Source organism: Pelodiscus sinensis, chromosome 4 (assembly GCF_052426305.1).
Source record: "Pelodiscus sinensis isolate ZL-2025 chromosome 4, ASM5242630v1, whole genome shotgun sequence".
In the NCBI taxonomy this organism is placed as follows: domain Eukaryota; kingdom Metazoa; phylum Chordata; order Testudines; family Trionychidae; genus Pelodiscus; species Pelodiscus sinensis.
This window is the reverse complement of record NC_143055.1, coordinates 60,848,277-60,868,060: the sequence shown is the minus strand read 5'-3', so window position 1 is coordinate 60,868,060 and position 19,784 is coordinate 60,848,277. Positions and strand designations below refer to the sequence as shown.

Below are 19,784 nucleotides of genomic sequence, written 5' to 3'. Positions count from 1 at the left end.
GACGATACTGGCATAATGGGGGGGAACCCTCATACTGGCATAATGACAGATTTGGTTTGGGTTTTTTTGCAGTTGGTCTTAAACCCTTTCCTGATCAACAAAAGGTAAATCAAGAAATACACTATTAGCTTAGAATAAGGGTGACTACCAGGGCTGGACTAAGGGGTGGGCGAGCTGGGCAGCTGCCTGAGGCGCCAACCAATGGGGGGTGCCTGATGGCAGTTGTAAGGGGCACATGGGGCCCTTCCCCGTGGGGCCCTGCACGACCAGGCGCAGCCTGCCCGGGTGGCCCCGGGATGCGCTCCAGTGGCAGTGGCTGGGTAGCGCATGCGCCGTGCACATGCCCACGTGTCCTAGGGGTGGACTTGTGCATGTGCTGTGCGCCCGAGGACAGGCCCACGCGCCCTGGGGTGGGCCCGTGCATGCGCCCGAGGTGGCGCTGCCCATCCGGGGCACCAAAATGGCTCGGGCCGGCCCTGGTGACTACACAGAGTTACTCCTGAGAGAGTTTTACACCCTGTGTAGGGCATAGAATTCACCTTCTGTAGATTTTTCTTTTTGGCTCCCCCACAGAAAAATGGGAAAGCAAAGAAATCTGTGAGGAACTGATTCCCTTTAATTGGGAAAGGGTTTAAGCTGAACTGGAAAAAAACAGCCACCTCTGACATGGCTGCTCCTGCAGAGAGCAGTTCACTGGGAGAGAAGGGGGAGGCTGTGCGTGAATGGGTGGATTGATCTATGGAGAGGTGTTGAGGGGCAGGGATGGGGATGGGTGCCTGCTTGTGTGTGAACAACTGAGAGAGCTGCTGCTGCATCCTGGGCTTGTACATGTAGGGCTGTGAGAAGCAGGCTCTGTCCCTGAGGCAGAGCAGAAATGTAACAACAAAAAGGCAGGCTGCTAATGTTTAATTGCTCCCATTCTTAGGCCAGGTCTCCGCTAGACTTGAAAAGTTGGGTTAAGGTACACAACAACTCCAACTATGTAAAATATGTAGCTAGATTCAGCTTACCTAAACTGAACTTGTCACTATCTTCACAGAGCCTGTCAGCTTCCCTTACTCCTCGCAACTGCAAGGAGTACTGGCACCAACCAGAATTGCCCTCCGCATTCGATTTAGCAAGTTTTAACTACCTTATGTCAAGGGAGGCAATTTCATTATTTTTACTGTTGGGTTTCCTTCATTCCAGTTGTCCCAATAATAGCCTGAGACTAGAGAATCTTTTGTCCTAAGTGTTTGTTTGCTTTGTTAACAAGAGACATATGTTTACAATTGTTCAGTAAGTTCCATTTAAAAAACCAAAACAATACTACCAACAGGCATTACGTTTACCATAACATTTACCATTTTGTGTCGATGCAAAAGTAAAAACAGTGAAATAAGCTTCCTTTTATAAAATTGGTGATCACTGTCTAGTGGAAATGATGCATCTGTTTTACAGATTCTTGCTCAGCTTAAAAAAAAATCATTGGCTGTAATTGATAAGCTCTTTGGATTTGTTGGGGCTTTTTTTTGAGGGGGATTTGGGGTTGGCATCAGTATAGTTCACAATACAATAGGATTACTTTACTTAAATTATACATGTGTCCCTCTTTTTTCCTTTTCCAGGCTGTTGGATTATGTTATGTGTGAATACCGTAGTGAAGGATGGTGGACTCTTCTTACTTCCATATTGACCACGGCTCTCAAATGTTCATACCTCATGGCACAATTAAAAGATTACATTACTTACTCTCTAGAGCTGTTGGGTAGAGGTATCCTTTAAAGAAGTTTATCTCATGCCCACTAGTTATTACAATGTTTGAGTATTCAACGTTGTTGCTAATTGTACCAATCATATGCCTGACATTAGGCCAAATGCATCCCAGTGTAAGGGGTGCAATTCCCCTGACTTTGAAACCATCTTATGCCAGAACTGAGTTTGATGCCTTTTCTCTAAGGGTATGTCTACGCTGCATTTCTCTTTTGAGAGAGGAATGCAAATGCAGCCAAGTGAAATTGCAAATGAAGCGGGGATTTGAATTTCCCGTGCTTCATTTGCATAATCATGGCTGTCCATTTTTTCGAAATGCGCTATTTCGAGAGAGAAAACTGTTTAGATGCAGTTATTTCGAGAAAACACCCTTCTTTCGAAATACTCCTTATAAAATGAGGTTTAAGGGTTATTTTGAAAGAAGGGTTTTTTCTGAAAATAATGTCTAAACAGCATTTTTATCTCGAAATAGCTCATTTCGAAAAAGCAGCCGGCTGCGATTATGCAAATGAAGCACGGGAAATTCAAATCCCTGCTCTGCTGCATTTGCATTCCTCTCTTGAAAGAGGAATGCAGTGTAGACATACCCTAACACAGAAACTTGCACATTTTGCTGTGCTATAAAAGTTAGGAGTGAATCTGAAAGATATTAATCAGTTGAAATAAAACTTAGTAAAACATAACCATAGAGAGGCTTATTTCCTTTTGTAATCGCCTAGCTAAGACCATTTTCTTGGCTCATTCTGACTACGTACATGCACAGACACACAAAAGCACAACCTCCTCTGAGAGGGGTAAGTGTGAGCTTTAATTTTTAAATAAAGACTATCGATAATAACATATGTAAATGTCACTTTTACTCCTAGTTAACTACTTATTGGGGCTGTTCTGGAACAAACCAAACTCTGTTTAGTAGTTTTAGATATATTATTAGAACATTTCTTTGGTTTTAGTTTGTCTCCAGTTTTCCTGCTTCATATTAACTTGATTTCATTCACTGTTCCTATTTTGTCATCTGTTTTGAATCTTGTAAATTATTAAATACTTTACATAGCCAGAGCTTGGAAACAGACATTTATTTTGCCACAATTGGCTGAGGTGGGAATAAGAGGAAAGACTTCAAATTCCATTACTTAATATTTTATATTAATTTTTATTTGGAAATAACAGTTTTCTAAAGATTAATGCTTTAGGTGTCTTAGTTCACTTTTAATGCTGATGAAAGATTTGGATTCTACTGGTATGGGGGGGGGGGTGTGTGGTTTTTTGTTTTGTTTTTGTGGGGTTTCTTTTTTTTTTTTTTTTTTTTTTTGGTAGTCTACTTTGCTTTCCTTAATTCTGTTCATTAGCATCCACTCTAAAAGAGGACCAGAAGTCTCGTATAGAAAAGAACTTGATTAAAGTTATTATGGTAAGCAAAAAGAATATAGCTTCCTTGAAATATGTGCAACAGATTTTTCAATATTTGATTATTTTATTTTCTAATCTTCTGTCTGGGTACAGAATGAGAGCCCAGATCCTGAACCTGATTGTGATGCTTTTGCTGTGAAAGCTGCGCACAAGTTGTGGGCTGACCGTGTTTCCCTCATAGGCAGCAATATTTTTACAATAGAAGTTCAAGATTTTGTACCATTTGGTAAGTAAGAAAGCTTAAAACAGTAAATGATACGTTGATAATGTAAATTGCACTTATTTGCTAGATACACAATTGAGAATAAATATGCAAAATGTATTATAAATGCCAGCATTTGAAGTTAAGCTTGTGGCAACAAATTCTTTTTTTATCTACATCATTAGGGTGGGAAGATAGTGAGGAAAGAAAACAAATTATATTTTTCCCCCTTTCTTCTTCTCCCAAATGGATACATGTAATTGGTACAAAAACAGATTGCAAGCCTTGCCTAAGGAAGAATCCTCTGAACTGCAGCTGATCCACAGAAAGCCTGGAAGAGAGAAAGTTCTGCTGAGCGAGGATGTAGTCTCTCTGAAACAAATCTCCCCAGGGGTGCAACAAGGATATGTACTAGCTTAAAGCTCACAAATTCAAGGGCATATGGGGGAGGCATTAGCAGCTACATAATTGCAGTGAAAGTGCGCAGTGTTCAGCTGAACTGCTGTCCATTTGTATTTCTCAAAACCCTGTGTAGCTCTCCAGTGTTACCAAGCATCATGCAGGAGTAATATACCCTAGTATATTTATGAATAGATGTACTACAAATTGTATTGTGTAGATGTCACATACAAATTGTAGCCAGAAGAGGGAGTTTATGATGACATTCCAGTGTTCTTATCAACTTAACAAATACCTTTTTGTTTTAAATTCTAGTGCAATGTAAAGCAAAATTTCTTGCTCCAAGTTTTCATGTGGATGTTCCAGTTCAGTTCAATATTTACTTAAAAGCTGATTGTCCTCATCCAATCAGATTTTCTAAGCTATGTGTTGGCTTCAATAACCAGGTAATTATGTTTTATACATGTGTGCATCTTTTAGGGGAAGGTTAGTCTCTTTTAAGGGGTATTACTGTAGCTTTGCAGTTTCATTATACTTTTTCCATTTTAAATATTGAAAAGGGATCACTTTTACCTCCTGTTTTTCTAGGAAAGTATTCTCTTCTCCATCACTCTTCTGCTGAGGACTATGCTGTTTTAAAAATTCTCCAACACATCAGTGATTTAGTATAGACAATAATACAACTTTTTGTCTCCTTGTGGAACTTGTAAAACAACACTTGAAATTAGGCATTTTATTTAAAATCTAGAATTACAAATAAGACTTTCTGTATGTTAAACTAGCTAGGATAATTGCATTTTAATTAAAGCAAAGTGCAATTATGCAGTACTATTGTGGAAACTTTTTCCTCTAAAGAAACTTATATCTAGGCAACTGATAGATACATTAGGTTTTTGATCTATACCACTAAGGGTACATATACACAGCAACGTTATTTCAGAATAACTGATGTTATTTTGAAATAACATAATGGACATCTACACACCAAGCCATTATTTCGAAATAACTTCGAGCTGGAAGACTTCTTACTTTGACTCTAGTAACACTCATTTCGTGAGGAGAAATTGAAGGAAGAGTGTTCTTCCTTCGACTTCCTGCTGTGTAGACAGCTTAATTCGGTTTTGGCGCTATTTCAACTTCAGCTACGTCAGTTGTGTAGCTGAAGTTATATATCTTAATTCGACTTTTGTCCTGCAGTGTAGACACGCTTTAAAGTTTACCATTATAAGAAACAGAGAGCGCTAACAGGATTTCAACTTTAGTCAAGTAACACAGATCATCAACATTAATTAGATAGATATCCTATTGCTGATAATATATTAACTTCATTTGTTTCATTTGCTATAGGAATACAATCAATACTGTGTGGTAGAAGAAGCATATCAGAAAAATGACATTCTAGAGTATTCATCCCAAGGACCAATGTGCCTAGTCCCTGGTAAATCAAGAAAGTTTACTTTCAAGTTTGTTGCAAAAAGTGAAGATGTGGGAAAGAAGATTGAGGTTAGTTATCTCGATTCATAAATTTGGCTTTCAAAGTTCAAAAATGCAAGATTGATTGCAGTTCTTTACTAGTTAGTAATGTGGCAGTATTGTCCAAATTTAAATATAATTTGCTTTTCAAATAGCATTGCAAAGTTAAGTATAAGATTTCATTGCTTACTTTTGGTACTTAACAGTTGAAATAATTTTTATAGAACAATTTTTCCAAAGCAGATAACATAGACTTAAAATTCTTGGCATCCACTTCTAAAAAACTGATTAGAAAAAGGAACAGGAAGGAGTGAACAATATCAAGAATTTCATATTAAAGGGGTGTGTGAGTGTGTGTGTGTGTGTGTGTGTGTACACACAATAGTGTGTCTGCTCAAACGCATCCCCATACTGCTAAAGTTACGTAATTGAAACAGCCTGAACTGCAGAGCCTATGTTGAGATTTTAATCTCCTGTGCTGTAAGCAGATTTAGTGGCAATTTGTATGTTGTATATAAAATGTGTGTATACTACAAAATTACTGGAAGAGGGAAAAAAATTGTATTTAAATATACATGTTTCAGATCACCTCTGTGGATTTAATCCTGGGCAGTGAAACTGGCAGATGTGTGATTTTGAATTGGCGTGGCGGAGGAGGAGATGCCGCTTCATCTCGAGAAGCGTTACAAGCAGCTCGCTCCTTCAAACGGCGACCTAAACTTCCAGATAATGAGGTTCATTGGGACAGCTTGACAATTCAGGCAAACACTATGTAAGTTAAAGTTTAAAAGTCATAATGGTACAGATCACAAATGGTACAGATCACAAATATCTCCCATATATATGTGTAAAATAAAAAAAGTAAAATGTAACTTGTTAAAGTCTTTCTCAAAGACTTACTGATTTACCTATTGCCCACCCCGTCATCAGTTATCTTCATTTTTTTAGAACAGAGACGGAGTGAATTCAGATCACCCTTGTCCATATCTCCTTTATCATGGCCCAAAGAAGACCAAACAAGCTTTAGCCCCCTTTATTCATCTTGCCCAATTTGTTTTTCTGAGTAAAACAAACAAGGAAGAGTTATTTATAGCAGTATATAAATACACAAAGGCTTGAAATGATATACAAGGAACTATTTTTAGTGTATTTATTAACTTTATTACTAACTGGCCATTTTCAGAATGAAATCCTTACTTTTAAAACATTTGTTTTTTGTTCAATGTGGATTTCTGTATCTCTGGTTACAGAAATGTAAGTTCCCAACTCTTACTGGGCCTCCAGGCATTTTTAATAGGAGCTGTGCCTGTGTTCTGTGCCACTGATTTTCAGACATTTCAGATACCCTGTTTCAATTATGTACCTCCCCTAGAGTTCTCATTTGAGTAGTTGGCAACTGTAAGCTAGCTAATATGGACTAAAAATTGAGCCATCCAAGAAATGTGGACTAGTATTTTCTTTTTTGATTAAAGGATCATTTCCAGAGTGCCAAATATTTCTGTTCAACTACAACATGAGCCTCCTGCCCTGACTAATGAAATGTATTGTTTGATTGTAACTGTCCAGTCACATGAGAAGACAGTTGCCAAAGATGTGAAGCTCACGGCGGGTTTAAAACCAGGTATTTATTTCTGTTATGGTAGCATCTTACATGTCCGATTTTTCCTAGTTATTGTACAGAGTTAACACAGAGCCACGGAGAGCTTACAATCTAAATCTAGAGTTTACACAAATCATGACATCAATAACAGCTAAACAGGATGGAAATGGAGGTGGAAAAGGCTATAGTGGAGGCAGATGTGTGTGAAGGACTGAGTGGCAACAAGGGTCTCATTCACAGGAAGTTGCCAGCTTAACCAATACTAGATAGAAGTGTTTTGTAGGCATCTGCAAAAAAGGCAGGTTTTAAGAAGGTATTTGAAGAGAATTTTCACGTGGTCTAACTGTATGTAAAGCTATTTTTGACAGTAGATTGTAGATATTTCTTGCTGAGCCACTAGCAAGTTTCAGTTACAGAACTAGATTTAAAAGTAATGTTTCCAGTGCACTTAATTTTTCCTCACAAGGTAACCGTTACATTTCAGGTAGCTTCGCATAGTTATCTGATGAAGTGGGTTTTGCCAACGAAAGCTCATGATACTATATATATTTTTAGGGAAGCTGCCTTGTTAATCTGTAACTGAATAAACTTAAACAACAAATAGTCTTGCAGCACCTTAGAGACTAACAAAAAATATAGATGGTCTCATGAGCTTTTGTGGGCACAACCCACTTCAGTTTATATATATTTTGTTAGTCTCTAAGGTGCCACAGGATTACAGGCAACCTCCCGACTTACGACCTTCCGCATTTACGACTGTCTTGCTCCGGCTGCCAGCTCCACCCGACACAGCCCCAGCTGGCTCTGGGAGCATCTCGTGCCACACTGCCTCCACCCAGCACACTGGGGACTACAACTCCCAGGAGGCAAAGTGGGCCACGAATGGAACCCCCATTTTTATCATTGCACCTATGGGGGGGGGGGAAGGGTTTGACTTACGACGGCTCAACTTACAATGTTCTCCAGGAACCAATTAGGTTGTAAGTGCGGGGGTTGCCTGTACTCGTTTTTATGGTTACGTTTTGTTAGCTTAGACTTTGTATTCTTATACCTATTGATGACAGTAGTGGTTGAGAAATATGCTTTGCTCTTGTATGAATTTGTGTATATATTATAAGCTCATGCAGAGTCTCATTCAAAGGACATAGAAATAGCAGTCTTTCCATTGATCAACTTCATTGAGATATTTGGATCGGATTCATAATGGTGTGTCTGAATCCCTGTCTGTATTCCCCTTTACTCAAATTCTCAAAATTTGATAAACGTGTCATTATGGGCTTGCTGGTTACTTTAAAAGAGCTATCTGTCAAAGTCAGACAGGACTCACAGATTTGGCAGACTGCTCTGTTTATTTCAGCAAAGCTTTGCTAAAATGCATGGAGAAAATGTGAGTACCCTACAAGGTTCAAACCCCTTGATTTTATACAGTCAAAAGGAAGCCAAAATTAACAGGATTAAAAGGGGGGCAAAACTTCACATAATTAGTGTGAGGCTACTCAAGTACTCTTCATTTCAATATTAAGCACACAGCAATCTCCTGGCTATATCTCCCTGATTATCTGGAATTGTTTCCTAACACTTAATGTTTCTTTTCCTGTTAAACTCAGGCCCAAATTGGCTAGCACCTTGATCTGCATACCTACAATCAACATTAACATACTTTTCTTCTTCCTCTTAAAAGACAAACAGAATTCCTTCAACTTATTCCATTATTACAGCACAATTCATCTTTTTCTTACAGTATAATTCTTTCTACTTTCACAATCCCTCCTTTTGGTCAAGCCTCGCCTATGACCAACAATTACTGGGTTCCTTGCATTAACTGTTCTTTGTCTCTCTGTTCATCAGTGATATTTAAAATAATCAGATTAGCACTCTGGTGAGGGGTAGCTAGCTGTGTGATATGTTTTGCACAGTTTTGGATACAACAGGAGATTTACTGAAAACCTACAAAAATCATTAAGATCCCAAATAGGATAGTCAGGGTTCCCTGAAACAACCAGTTTCCTATGCCAGAGAAATTGAACAAGTTACTCAGCCATTTCCACAGGGAACTTGGCTCTTCGTGAGGAAGATATGCAATCTTTTCTAAGTAGTTAGCGCGATCTATTACATCATTGGTGTTGTCTGGTATATATACACAACATTCTTTGCCAATGAGAGCACAGGTCCCTCCTTTTGCTGCCAGCACTATATCCAATGCCTGACGGTTTTGGAGGACCACTTGTCTGATCGCTCCCGTTTCTTTGGCCAGGGCCCTTAAACTTTCTCCAGTTTCATTTGCCATGATTTCAACTACTGCTTGTAACCTCAGAAGCCTTTTTGCATGATGTATTACTCCCCCAAATGGGATAAAGGAACCACCAATAGCCTCTTCCCAAGTTAAAGGGCTTATGTGATTCACATACCATTGGGCATCCGACAAGTCCCTTCTTTTTCGCCTAAAATTACGGAGGCGTTCTCGTGGGAAGGACTCTAACACTCGGAATTGTGGGAAGAGTTGGGCGGGATAACAGATACCTGACTAGTTAACTGGTAATGTGGTATAGGCCTTTGTCCCACAGACCCAATGATGCCCTATCAAAGCCGGGAAGGGTCGGTTGCACCCCTTTGCCATATAGGGGTCTACAAAGGAGGAGTAATATCCCCCGAAGGGCACACGGTGATTCTCCTTACGGGGAGTGGTGTTATTTGCATGGCATTGAAAGATTGTACTGTTCTCACTAGGGTGGCTGTAGCGGGAGCAGGAGAGTGATTTCCCTGTTTGATCCCAGGTTGAGAAAAAATTCATATCCCCATACCCGGTCCTCCATTTTTCAATCTTGTTTGAATAATCCCATACACCATTGGTTACAATATGCTGAAGACAACTGCTCCTCCCCAGATTCAGCCCTGTCCCATTACACACCCAACACCAGTGACCTTTTCCCTCCACCACGCTTATCCATTTAGATACATTTATTCCTACTGCTTCCCAAGTGTCATTACTGTTCCATGTCTTGTTAAATGGATGAGGTCCTCCGGTGAGGCCTGGGGAATTAAGTGGGATTGCCAAGACAGGAACACCAGCTTGTGAGTGGGCTGGGATGTGGCTGCAGACCCAGCAATTAGAGATATTAAGGGTCTGAGCGATCCATACTTGCTGGTGGATAAAAGAATTGTCATTGTCATTGTGGATTCCCCAGACCTTAAGACACCAGTAGCCGAGGAACAGGCCCCACCAGAGGCACATGCTGGAGGCAAGACCCTTTTTGGTTCTGACAACCTCAGCTGAGGGAACCGCAGTCACGGTTTTATGTCCGCCAGGCAGCAGGCGCTAGGCTCACTGCTGCTTCTTCTTGGGCCTTGCTTTTGGTTGTCGTCTGCTTCAGGCAACCCTTACGTGAACGTAGGTTGTAAGGTATTGCAGGCTGTTCCTCTACGTCTTCTTCTGGAGTCAAAATTGACTCTGCGTGGTCCTGAGGCGATGACTGGTCTGCTGGGGGTGGTGCCTTCTTACACTGAGAAGCATGTATCCATGCTGCTATGCCGGATAGCTTAACAGCCGTCTGGGTAGTGAGCAGCACCTGATGTGGGCCCTTCCACCGGGGTTCCAAGGCGTGTTTTCATTGGTGGTGTCGTATGTAGACCCAATCACCTGTCTCGAGGGTGTGGCAGGCGTCAGAGGTGGGTTCGGTTGGCCAGGCGGCTCAAACCTGTGAATGGAAGTGACTTACAGCTTGCATTAGTCCCTTGCAGTACTGTAGGAGTATACTGTGAGTCAAGTTCAAGTCTGAGACTGGAGTAATGGTAGTCATTGTTCGCATAGGGCGCCCCATAACAATTTCAAAAGGACTTAATTTATGTCTTTGGGATGGGGTGGATCGAATTTCCATAAAGGCCAATGGTAAGGCCGCTGGCCAGCTTAACCCTGTAGAGTCACAAATTTTTGCAAGCTTATTTTTTTTAGCATGCCATTTCGTCTTTCAACTGCACCTGCGCTCTGTGGGTGGTAGGGACAGTGCAGCAAGTGCGTGACATGTAATACACGATCCAGGTGCTGAACAAGTTGTCCAGTAAAATGTGTACAAAGTGGCAGGAATTCCTTTGTCACTGGACAAAGTGGCAGGAATTCCTTTGGCAGGCATAATATGATTTAACAAACATTTGGCAACAGACAGTGAATCAGCTTTGCGACAAGGAAAGGCTTCAATCCAGCCCGAAAATAAGCATACCATAACCAGAATGAATTCATAGCGTTGACACTTAGGCATTTGTACAAAATCAAGCTGCCAATGCAAGAACAGTGCTTGGGGCAGGCCCCAGAACCCGTGAGCTACCTTTACAGGTTTGCCAACATTGTAGCTTTGGCAAGTGGTACAGGTGGCACAGTGGCGAGCTGCAAAAGAGCTGAAATGTGGGGCTCACCATCCTGCCTTAGTAACAGCAGAGACCATCCCCTCCTTTCCGACATGCGAAACGCCGTGTAGCAGGGCGGCCAGAGCTGGGTAGAGCGAAAAGGGGGCCACAAAGGCACCACTAGGCGAGCGTCAAAGGGAATCAGGGTGTAGAGAGCAACCCTGGGCGACCCAGGAGTCTTTTTCTGCTTCTGGGGCAGAGTCTTGGAGCAGGGTGAGGTCAGAAAGGGACGGCGGTGGTACAGAAACAGAAAGGGAACCGAGAAACGCACCGGGGGAAGGTTCTATGGCAGCATTACCCTTAGCAACATCAGTATCTGCTGTGGAGTGACCAGGTCACTTAACAATAGCTAATGCAGATGGGAGTAAAACTGCATACAGGAGAGCAGCAATGTAGGGGCCATTCTTGATAGGGGTACCAGCAGAGGTAAGGAAACCCCGAGCTTGCCAGAGGGTGCCAAAGTCATGTACAACCCCAAAAGCATATCGAGAATCAGTATAAATGGTGGTGGAGCGTCCCTCAGCCAGAAAGCAAGCGCGGGTTAGGGCAACTAGTTCAGCAACTTGTGCTGAAGTCACAGAAGGTAAAGGCACAGCTTCTAGGGTTTCAGAGAGTGATACCACAGCGTATCCTGCGAGGAGACGACCTTGGCTATCTCTAAAGCAGGAACCGTCAGTGAATAACACAAGGTCGGAGTTAGAGACAGGGACATCAGAAAGGTCGGGGCGCGGGACGGTGACAGCAGAGACAGTTGCAAGGCAGTCGTGGGGTTCACCGTCATTAGACAGAGGAAGGAGAGTGGCAGGGTTCAGTTGAGAACAGCGCTTTATGGTGATATGCGAAGCCGAAAGCAGTAAAAGTGAGGCGGGCGGAGGAAAGGTGAGCTGTATTACCTTGTAGCAGGAGAGTTTCTATAGAGTGAGGGACCATGAGAGAAACAGGAGAGCGGAAGACAAGGGACTCAGACATTTCAATTAGGCGTGCCGCGGCAGCCACAGCCCGCAGACGGGGTAGACCTTGGGCAACAGGATCCAAGGTGGCAGAGAAATAAGCTACTGGACGATTTTTTTTTGCCACCATGCTCCTGAGTAAAAACCCCAAGTGCACAACCAGATTGCTCGTGGCAGAAAAGGGTAAAAGGCTTACAGCAGTTAGGTAACCCTAAGGTGGGGGGGGGGGGGGCAGTGAGAAGCACTAAAGAGTCAGTTTCTGAGGCAGATAATGAAGGGGAACAGAGGAGTAGATCATTTACACATTGGACCAATGTGGACCCAGAGGGGAAGACCAGGTCAACAAGGTCTTTGGCTAATGCTTGGGAAAAGTAAGACGGGCTTTCTGTGTACCCCTTGGGAAGCATACTGCTGCTCCTTGTAAGAAAAGGCAAAAAGATACTGGGACTTAGGGTGAACCGGGACAGAAAAGAAAGCAGAACACAGATCAACATCAGTAAAATGAGTTGCATCTGGCAGGATAGAAGCCAGATTAGTTGCTGGGTTAGGGATTACAGGAAAGGTGGGTACAACAATGCAGTTAATAGCTTGAAGATCCTGAACAAACCACCATGATTTACCATCAGCTTTTCAAACTGGGAGGAGGATAGGGGTGTTACAGGGGCTGGAACAGGGGACAATAATGCCTTGTTCCCACAGGGTGGATATGACCGGAGCTGAAACCTCTAAATCCCAAAAACTGGGTGCCACAACCCCTTTCTCTGACCTTATCCCCATTCTTGGTACCCTCCCCATTCCCAGTACTGTCTGCCCTGCCCTGAATAATGCTGTATTTGCAGAGCTATCAACCTTTGTGAGGACTGCTTCTCTTTCCTTTTAGAGTGCAGTGGCAATGCTCTGCCACTGCTTGCAATTTGTCCATGGTCTTGGCCTCCCATCCAACACTTATTTGCTTTAACATACTGCTAATAGCAGATAAGAGGCTATTAACAAACGCATGCGCCAGGGCGCCCTGTCCATTTTTACCTGGTTGCTGTACCCCAAAAAAACCAACCAACCAAACAAAAACCATCAGTCAGTCTGTGTGATAGTTGCCCGGGTTTTTTTTTTTTTTTTTTTTTTTTTTTTGTTGCTGTTTACGGGGTTATAAGTAGCTTACACAGTTGCAGCAGGTCTGCTTCAGAGGGTTCATAGGCATTGCACACTAGCAAAATTCCTCTGCAAATTTGGTAGGGTTTTCCTTGGGCTTTGGAAAACCTTTTAAAATCGAGTGGAGCTCCGTGTGGGTCCAGGGTTTATAGCTTCAAGTGGGACCGGTCTGAGTCTTCTTGGAGGATGGGGTAAAGGGAAGCGCTTGGTCTGGTGGTGGGAGAGGAGGTTTCCAATAAAGCTTTTTTTTTTTCTTATAATTAGAATTTTTAAGGAAGGCGAGCTTCGATTCAGTTCATTTAAGATTTGCCTCGTCCCACCACTGCATGAAGCTATCTACCTCTCCTCTAGCCAATTTAGTTTTTGGGAAGGCCAAGTTTGTCTTTTAAGACGTCCACTTGGTCTTTGTTCCAAGATCCTAACAGTGGCCACTGAGTTTTGGGATCCCCCCCAGAGTCAATCTAGATCATTTTTCCAGAAATTTACAGGAGTCCGGACCCTTTCTAAAATATATAAACTGAGCCAGGGTCCCTTTAGGGAACTGCCCTTGCTTAGACGTCTGGTTACCCATACAGGAGGACTTCATACACCAATCACACCAGGAGGAAATTCGGGTTCGTCAGAGCGGTGCCCGGTGCAACACACAAAAGAAGCCCACAGGCTACTGCCTCAATCGCCCTTGCGTTCACTCCAAGGATTTTATCCAAGGTGCGGTGCGGCTGCGATTGTGCAGATTCCAGTCACACAGACCGCGGGGACAGGAGCCCCTTGGTCGGCCAGTCCCTGGCCAGGGATGGCTCCCAGACTCACTCACACCACAGGGAAGACGGATAGACACAGAGACAAGACAGTCCTCAGTCCGGACAAAATAATTACCTGACCAGAGTCCTGATGTTAGATCCCGGGATCCCTACCAGAACAGAGCAGGAACCAACAGGTTCGATGGCGTAGACTTCGCTGTGGCTGTGCACCTTTCCGTTCTGGCGGAGGACCGCTCGGGCTAAATGCCCAGGTGCCGGCTGCCACGGTAGTCCTGCAAGACAGTCAGGGATCACACAGCTTCAGCGAAGACGGTTGCCATCTCAGTAGAACCTCCAAATTGTCAAAGTCAGACAGGACTCACAGATTTGGCAGACTGCTCTGTTTATTTCAGCAAAGCTTTGCTAAAATGCATGGAGAAAATGTGAGTACCCTACAAGGTTCAAACCCCTTGATTTTATACAGTCAAAAGGAAGCCAAAATTAACAGGATTAAAAGGGGGGCAAAACTTCACATAATTAGTGTGAGGCTACTCAAGTACTCTTCATTTCAATATTAAGCACACAGCAATCTCCTGGCTATATCTCCCTGATTATCTGGAATTGTTTCCTAACACTTAATGTTTCTTTTCCTGTTAAACTCAGGCCCAAATTGGCTAGCACCTTGATCTGCATACCTACAATCAACATTAACATACTTTTCTTCTTCCTCTTAAAAGACAAACAGAATTCCTTCAACTTATTCCATTATTACAGCACAATTCATCTTTTTCTTACAGTATAATTCTTTCTACTTTCACATATCAAAATGTACGAGTTCTGTTACAGGAAAGACTGTTTCCTGTGACAGGTTGTCAGTGATGTGTGATGCAATTTCTAAGATATTTTTCATTACAATACTTTGTAAATTGAGCCCATAACTGAGCAAGATTCCCATGAACTTTTACAAATATGGTTTTACATATGTTCAGTGTTTTAGAGCGTGGAAGCTTTGTTCTCTTAAAATATTTTATTGCAGAAAAAAGTTAAATTGTTCACAATTTGACCCCTACGACAATGAATTATGTTTCCCACCAAACCCATTTATTCATTGGTAGGCTTCTATCAAATTCACAGTCTATTTTGATCAATTTTATGAACATAGGATTTAAAAAATAATAAATTTCATTATTTCAGCTATTTAAATCTGAAATTTCATGGTGTAATTATAGGGGTCATAACCCAAAAGGAGTTGGGGAAGGGGGAGGAGTTACAAGGTTTATGTAGGGGAGGTGATAGCAGTGCTATCCTTACTACTACTGTTGATGGTACTGCTGTGAGATACGAGTAGCTAGAGAGTGGTAGCTACTGGCCAAGAGCCCAGCTCTCAAGGCAGAGCTGCTGCCAGCAACAGCAAAGAAGTGAGAGTGGCATAGTATGGTATTACCACTTTTACTTCTGCACTGCTGCCTGCAAAGCTGGGTGCCCAACCAACAGCCACCACTCTCCAACCGCCCAGCTCTGTAGGCAGCATGAAGTAAGAGGGGGGCAAATGCTGCAGTCATCCTAAAATAACCTTGACACCCCGCATAACTCCATTTTGGTTTCCTCCAATTTGGGAAAGGCTTGTCTCCCCCCTTAAAATATCTGTATATATGTGATTAAAAACATGCAAAAGACCATATTTCATGTAAGGAGAACAGATTTCATGTGCTGTGTTTTTTATGGCCATGAGTTTGGTAGAGCCCTACCCATTGGCATAGGTTGCTGAAAATCCATCAGTCTAACTGTTAACAAAAAATAAATCTTTATTCTATAAAGCATTCATGTAGTTTTGTGTCTTGCTGTTGATAGCATTTGGTCAAAGTACATTTCTGGTAGCAGTAGTGATTTTGTTTTTGTTACGCATATTTATTTTGGGGGTATAAAAAGAGAACATTTGTGTCCTAGGGCAAGATGCCAATCTGACTCAGAAAACTCATGTGACCCTTCATGGAACAGAAATGTGTGACGATTCTTATCCTGCATTACTTCCTGATATCCCTATAGGAGATTTACAGCCAGGAGAAAAGGTGAATCTAATTATTATCCCCATTTTCTGACTAGGAAGATGTCTTTTTAATAGCTAAACTGAAAATGAGCATTGGCTAGTAAATGCTAAATTTCATACAGATATTAGAAAGACTAGAATTTAGTTTCAGTTGTGATGATGCCCAGTGTCTGAACTTCTGTCTAATGCAGCAGTAGGGATGAGCCTTTAACTTCCTTATATTTCAGTTCTATGGACTAGTTTGATACAGTGAGTTTGAGGTTTGTGTCATATAAGAGAAAAAATATCTATTTTAATATAATCCAAGGAGTCTGATCTCAGCTGTAAATCCTTTAACTCAAATAGGCAGTTAACTTGACAGAAGATTTTATTCTTAATGTGTTAGTACCTGAACATGCTGAAGGGTAACAGAATTGTTAAGGTGGTTGGAAGAGCATAGACATAGGGGGGTTTTCTGTTGTCCTAGAAGGCTGAAGAGAAGGAAGGGGGTAAATAAAATGATCAATTTTCATTCCCCATTTGGAAAGAGGAGAATTTATTTAGGATGAACTTGTTCTTCTGCCTATGGGTTGGCAAATATTAAAGAATCACTCTCTCTTCTACAAGTACACACTGGAAAGACTGTAAGCTGCACTGATAATTTAACAGCCTGAGTGCTAAATCTCATAAGAATGCAGAGTTGAGTGACACATACTGCTTTTTGTTTTTGTTTTTTTAAGGTGGTAGTGGTAGGAAGGAAAAAAGGATTGGGTTGATGAAATGTACAGCAGTTAATGTCTACTAGTAAGAGTAACTGTATTCCTACATCTTCACAGTAATATGGTAAAACTCATGCAGTTTGAACTAATAGCTAGTAAATCATAGGCTTGTTATGGCAAATTATACCTAGTAATGGCTCCAGCCTAGTAATTGCTCCAGCCTATTACTCTAAATAGCAGGAGAACATCAGTAGTGGAATGGCCAGAGCTGCGCTACTCCTGTATTGGCATTATACTTCATGCAGTAAGTAGCTAGTTGCCCGTTATGATTCCCTTTAGTCTGAGTTATCTGACGTACACTAAATGAATAAAAGGCCATCTCGGGTTGCATTTTGAGTACTATTTAACTGATTTCTTCTTTATATCTTATAGCTGGAAAAAGCTGTATACATTCGTTGTGGAACAGTTGGTACCAGGATGTTTCTAGTCTATGTTTCCTATTTAATCAACACTACTGTTGAGGAAAAAGAGATAATCTGCAAGTGTCACAGGGTATGATCTGCTGAGTTCAGTTTGGGATGACTCTTCATTTTATATTTATATATGAAATGGTTAAGGGATTTGGATTCTTTGTGTAGGATTTTTAAGAGCAAGTCTAATTTCAATGGTATCCATAGTAGAATAGTACTAAATGGATTAATTAGATAACCTTGCCAAATATATTTAAAATTTATTCTTTCAAGCTCATACAATGTACAGAATATCTAAAATAAAGTGCATAGGGCTCTCACATGAGATTGTGTAAAAGAAAAAACCTGTAATTTAACTTCTGCTATAAGGGAAATATTGAGTCCAGATAGCGATGTAAGCAACTAGTTGAGTCACTACTTGACTACTCACCTCCCCCCCCCCTCCTTGCTGCCTCTGGCAGCAAGGGGAGGGGGAGCAGGAGCCAGTGCTGGGGAGAGCCAGTTTAAAAGCGGTCTCCCCCCAGCACTGCCTCTGCAGTGCAGGGGGAGGGGGCAGAAGAGTCAGAGCTGTGGTAGTCTGGGACCCGACGTCAGCTGGGACTGTTGAGTCCCAGCTCAGGCCAGGTCCAGACCTACCCCAACGGTGGCTCTGCCTTCTAAATGTAATAAGAGCCACCCAGCTCTTTTTAAGAGCCACGTTTAAAAGGCGGAGCTGCAGCAGAGGACTCAGCATGAGCCAGGACTTGGACTGCTGTGCCTCTGCTTTTTAAATGTAGTAAGAGCTGCCTGGCTCTGCCTATATTTAAAAGGCAGAGCCACAGCTGGGGACCCAGCGTGAGCTGGGACTCAGCAGTCGGCTCTTACTACATTTAAAAAGCAGAGGTGCAGGATTCCAGGACCTAGCATGAGCCGGGACTTCTGAGCCCCAGCTCGCACCGGGTTCCAGACTTACAGCCACTTTGGCTCTTCAGTTTAAATGTAATAGCAGCAGGGCTACCTTTGTGTCGTGATCCTACCATGTTTAAACTGTAGAGCCACAGAGGGACCCCTTATCAACAAATTGTGTACTTGATACAAATTGTATCGAGTAATGATTAGTCAGTTACCCAGTTCTTATCATCCAGAAGTGATATGGTTACTTTCTGAATGAGGAGAAAGATGCACCATATTGCCTTGACAGAGAATTCCTAGTATAAGCTAGGCATCTGCGTGTGTCATCTTGAGAGAATGTTGCTTTTCCAACAATTGCTATTGAAAGATTTAAGGGGCAAGATTAGAGGGATAGAGAAGAATAAATGGACGCGAGAAGCCATATTTTTGAGGTGACTTAACTTCTGGCAAGTGTGGAGGAATATAAAATCATGTGGTGTTCCTTAAAGCTTAATATTTTTATATATCTCGAATAATTCCAAGTCCTAGTGTGATTCCTGAACTGTGTAGGGACACTGTTAAACTGATTTTTTTTTTAATACAGGAAAAAGTTAAAAGTAGCTTCTTATTCAATAGTCACCTATCAATTTTTGTATTCAAATCAAATTTTCCTACTTCTGATATGCATTTTTCTTCATATTGGTGTCTTAAGTACTCAGAGAAGTTGCAGAGTAAAGCTGCCCATATAAAGAAAATTAGTTTCTCTCATATCTTAAATGTTACTTGTAACACATTGTCATGATTGCCTAGGGTGGGGAGGAATGTTTGGACTAAAGTGCAATGTTTTGCTTTTGTTTAAGTTGACAGTGATCCTTCATGTTAAAATTATTTTAGGAAACTTTATTGAGAACAGGTATTGCATCAACATTTTATTTTACACTTTATTTAATTCTGTTTCAAGTGTTACATATTTAAATTAATAATCAGCATAATTGTAATTATAGTTTATAAGGAAAAAAGGAAAAATGCCCTTATCTGATTGAGTGAGCACCTTCGCAAGTATATACAAGAAAGGAAATATATTGATTTCTATAGTTGCTTTGTCTGCCCATTGTTTAGGGAGAGGGACAAATGATTCATTCAAATGATGACATGGGGAGGACTGGGGTATGTTGTGATGAATTCAGTTTTCTGTAAATTCTTGCCTGTAATCCAATGTCAGTGTTTAGACTTGAAATTTAATACAGTCTTTTCCTTCTCCATGCAGGATGAAACTGTAACTATAGAAACTGTATTTCCCTTTGATGTTGCTGTTAAATTTGTTTCTTCAAAGGTATGTGTTTTGCAAATTGATGGACATATCTTAGAATCATAAAAATCTGAGTAGAGAAAATGTGATTAATGAAGTATTGACACATTGTTTGTCTCTTCTCTTGGTAGTTTGAACACTTAGACAGAGTCTTTGCAGACATACCTTTTTTATTGATGACAGACATTCTGAGTGCTTCACCTTGGGCTCTTACTATTATAACTAGCCAGCTGCAGCTTTCGGCTTCTATGTTACCAGTAGACCAACTGGAATCTTATGTGGAGAATGGTGAGAATTTATATAATTCTTGCTTCTTA

General features: G+C 41.5%; 1 protein-coding gene and 1 pseudogene across 2 annotated transcripts in view; one reads left to right on the top strand and one right to left on the bottom strand.

The window, feature by feature from the left end:
- TRAPPC11 (trafficking protein particle complex subunit 11) overlaps positions 1-19,784 on the top strand; it is a 55,054-nt gene that overhangs the window by 25,147 nt on the left and 10,123 nt on the right. For both annotated transcript variants that reach the window (XM_006130162.5, XM_075930277.2), the window contains exons 15-25: positions 1,608-1,753; positions 3,102-3,163; positions 3,256-3,388; positions 4,079-4,209; positions 5,111-5,266; positions 5,821-6,008; positions 6,709-6,857; positions 16,021-16,142; positions 17,251-17,370; positions 19,426-19,491; positions 19,599-19,755. In XM_006130162.5, coding sequence (XP_006130224.2) covers positions 1,608-1,753; positions 3,102-3,163; positions 3,256-3,388; positions 4,079-4,209; positions 5,111-5,266; positions 5,821-6,008; positions 6,709-6,857; positions 16,021-16,142; positions 17,251-17,370; positions 19,426-19,491; positions 19,599-19,755 — 1,430 coding nt within the window. The remainder of the gene's footprint in view (positions 1-1,607; positions 1,754-3,101; positions 3,164-3,255; positions 3,389-4,078; positions 4,210-5,110; positions 5,267-5,820; positions 6,009-6,708; positions 6,858-16,020; positions 16,143-17,250; positions 17,371-19,425; positions 19,492-19,598; positions 19,756-19,784) is intronic.
- On the bottom strand, positions 8,167-10,707 carry LOC149524519 (uncharacterized; annotated as a pseudogene).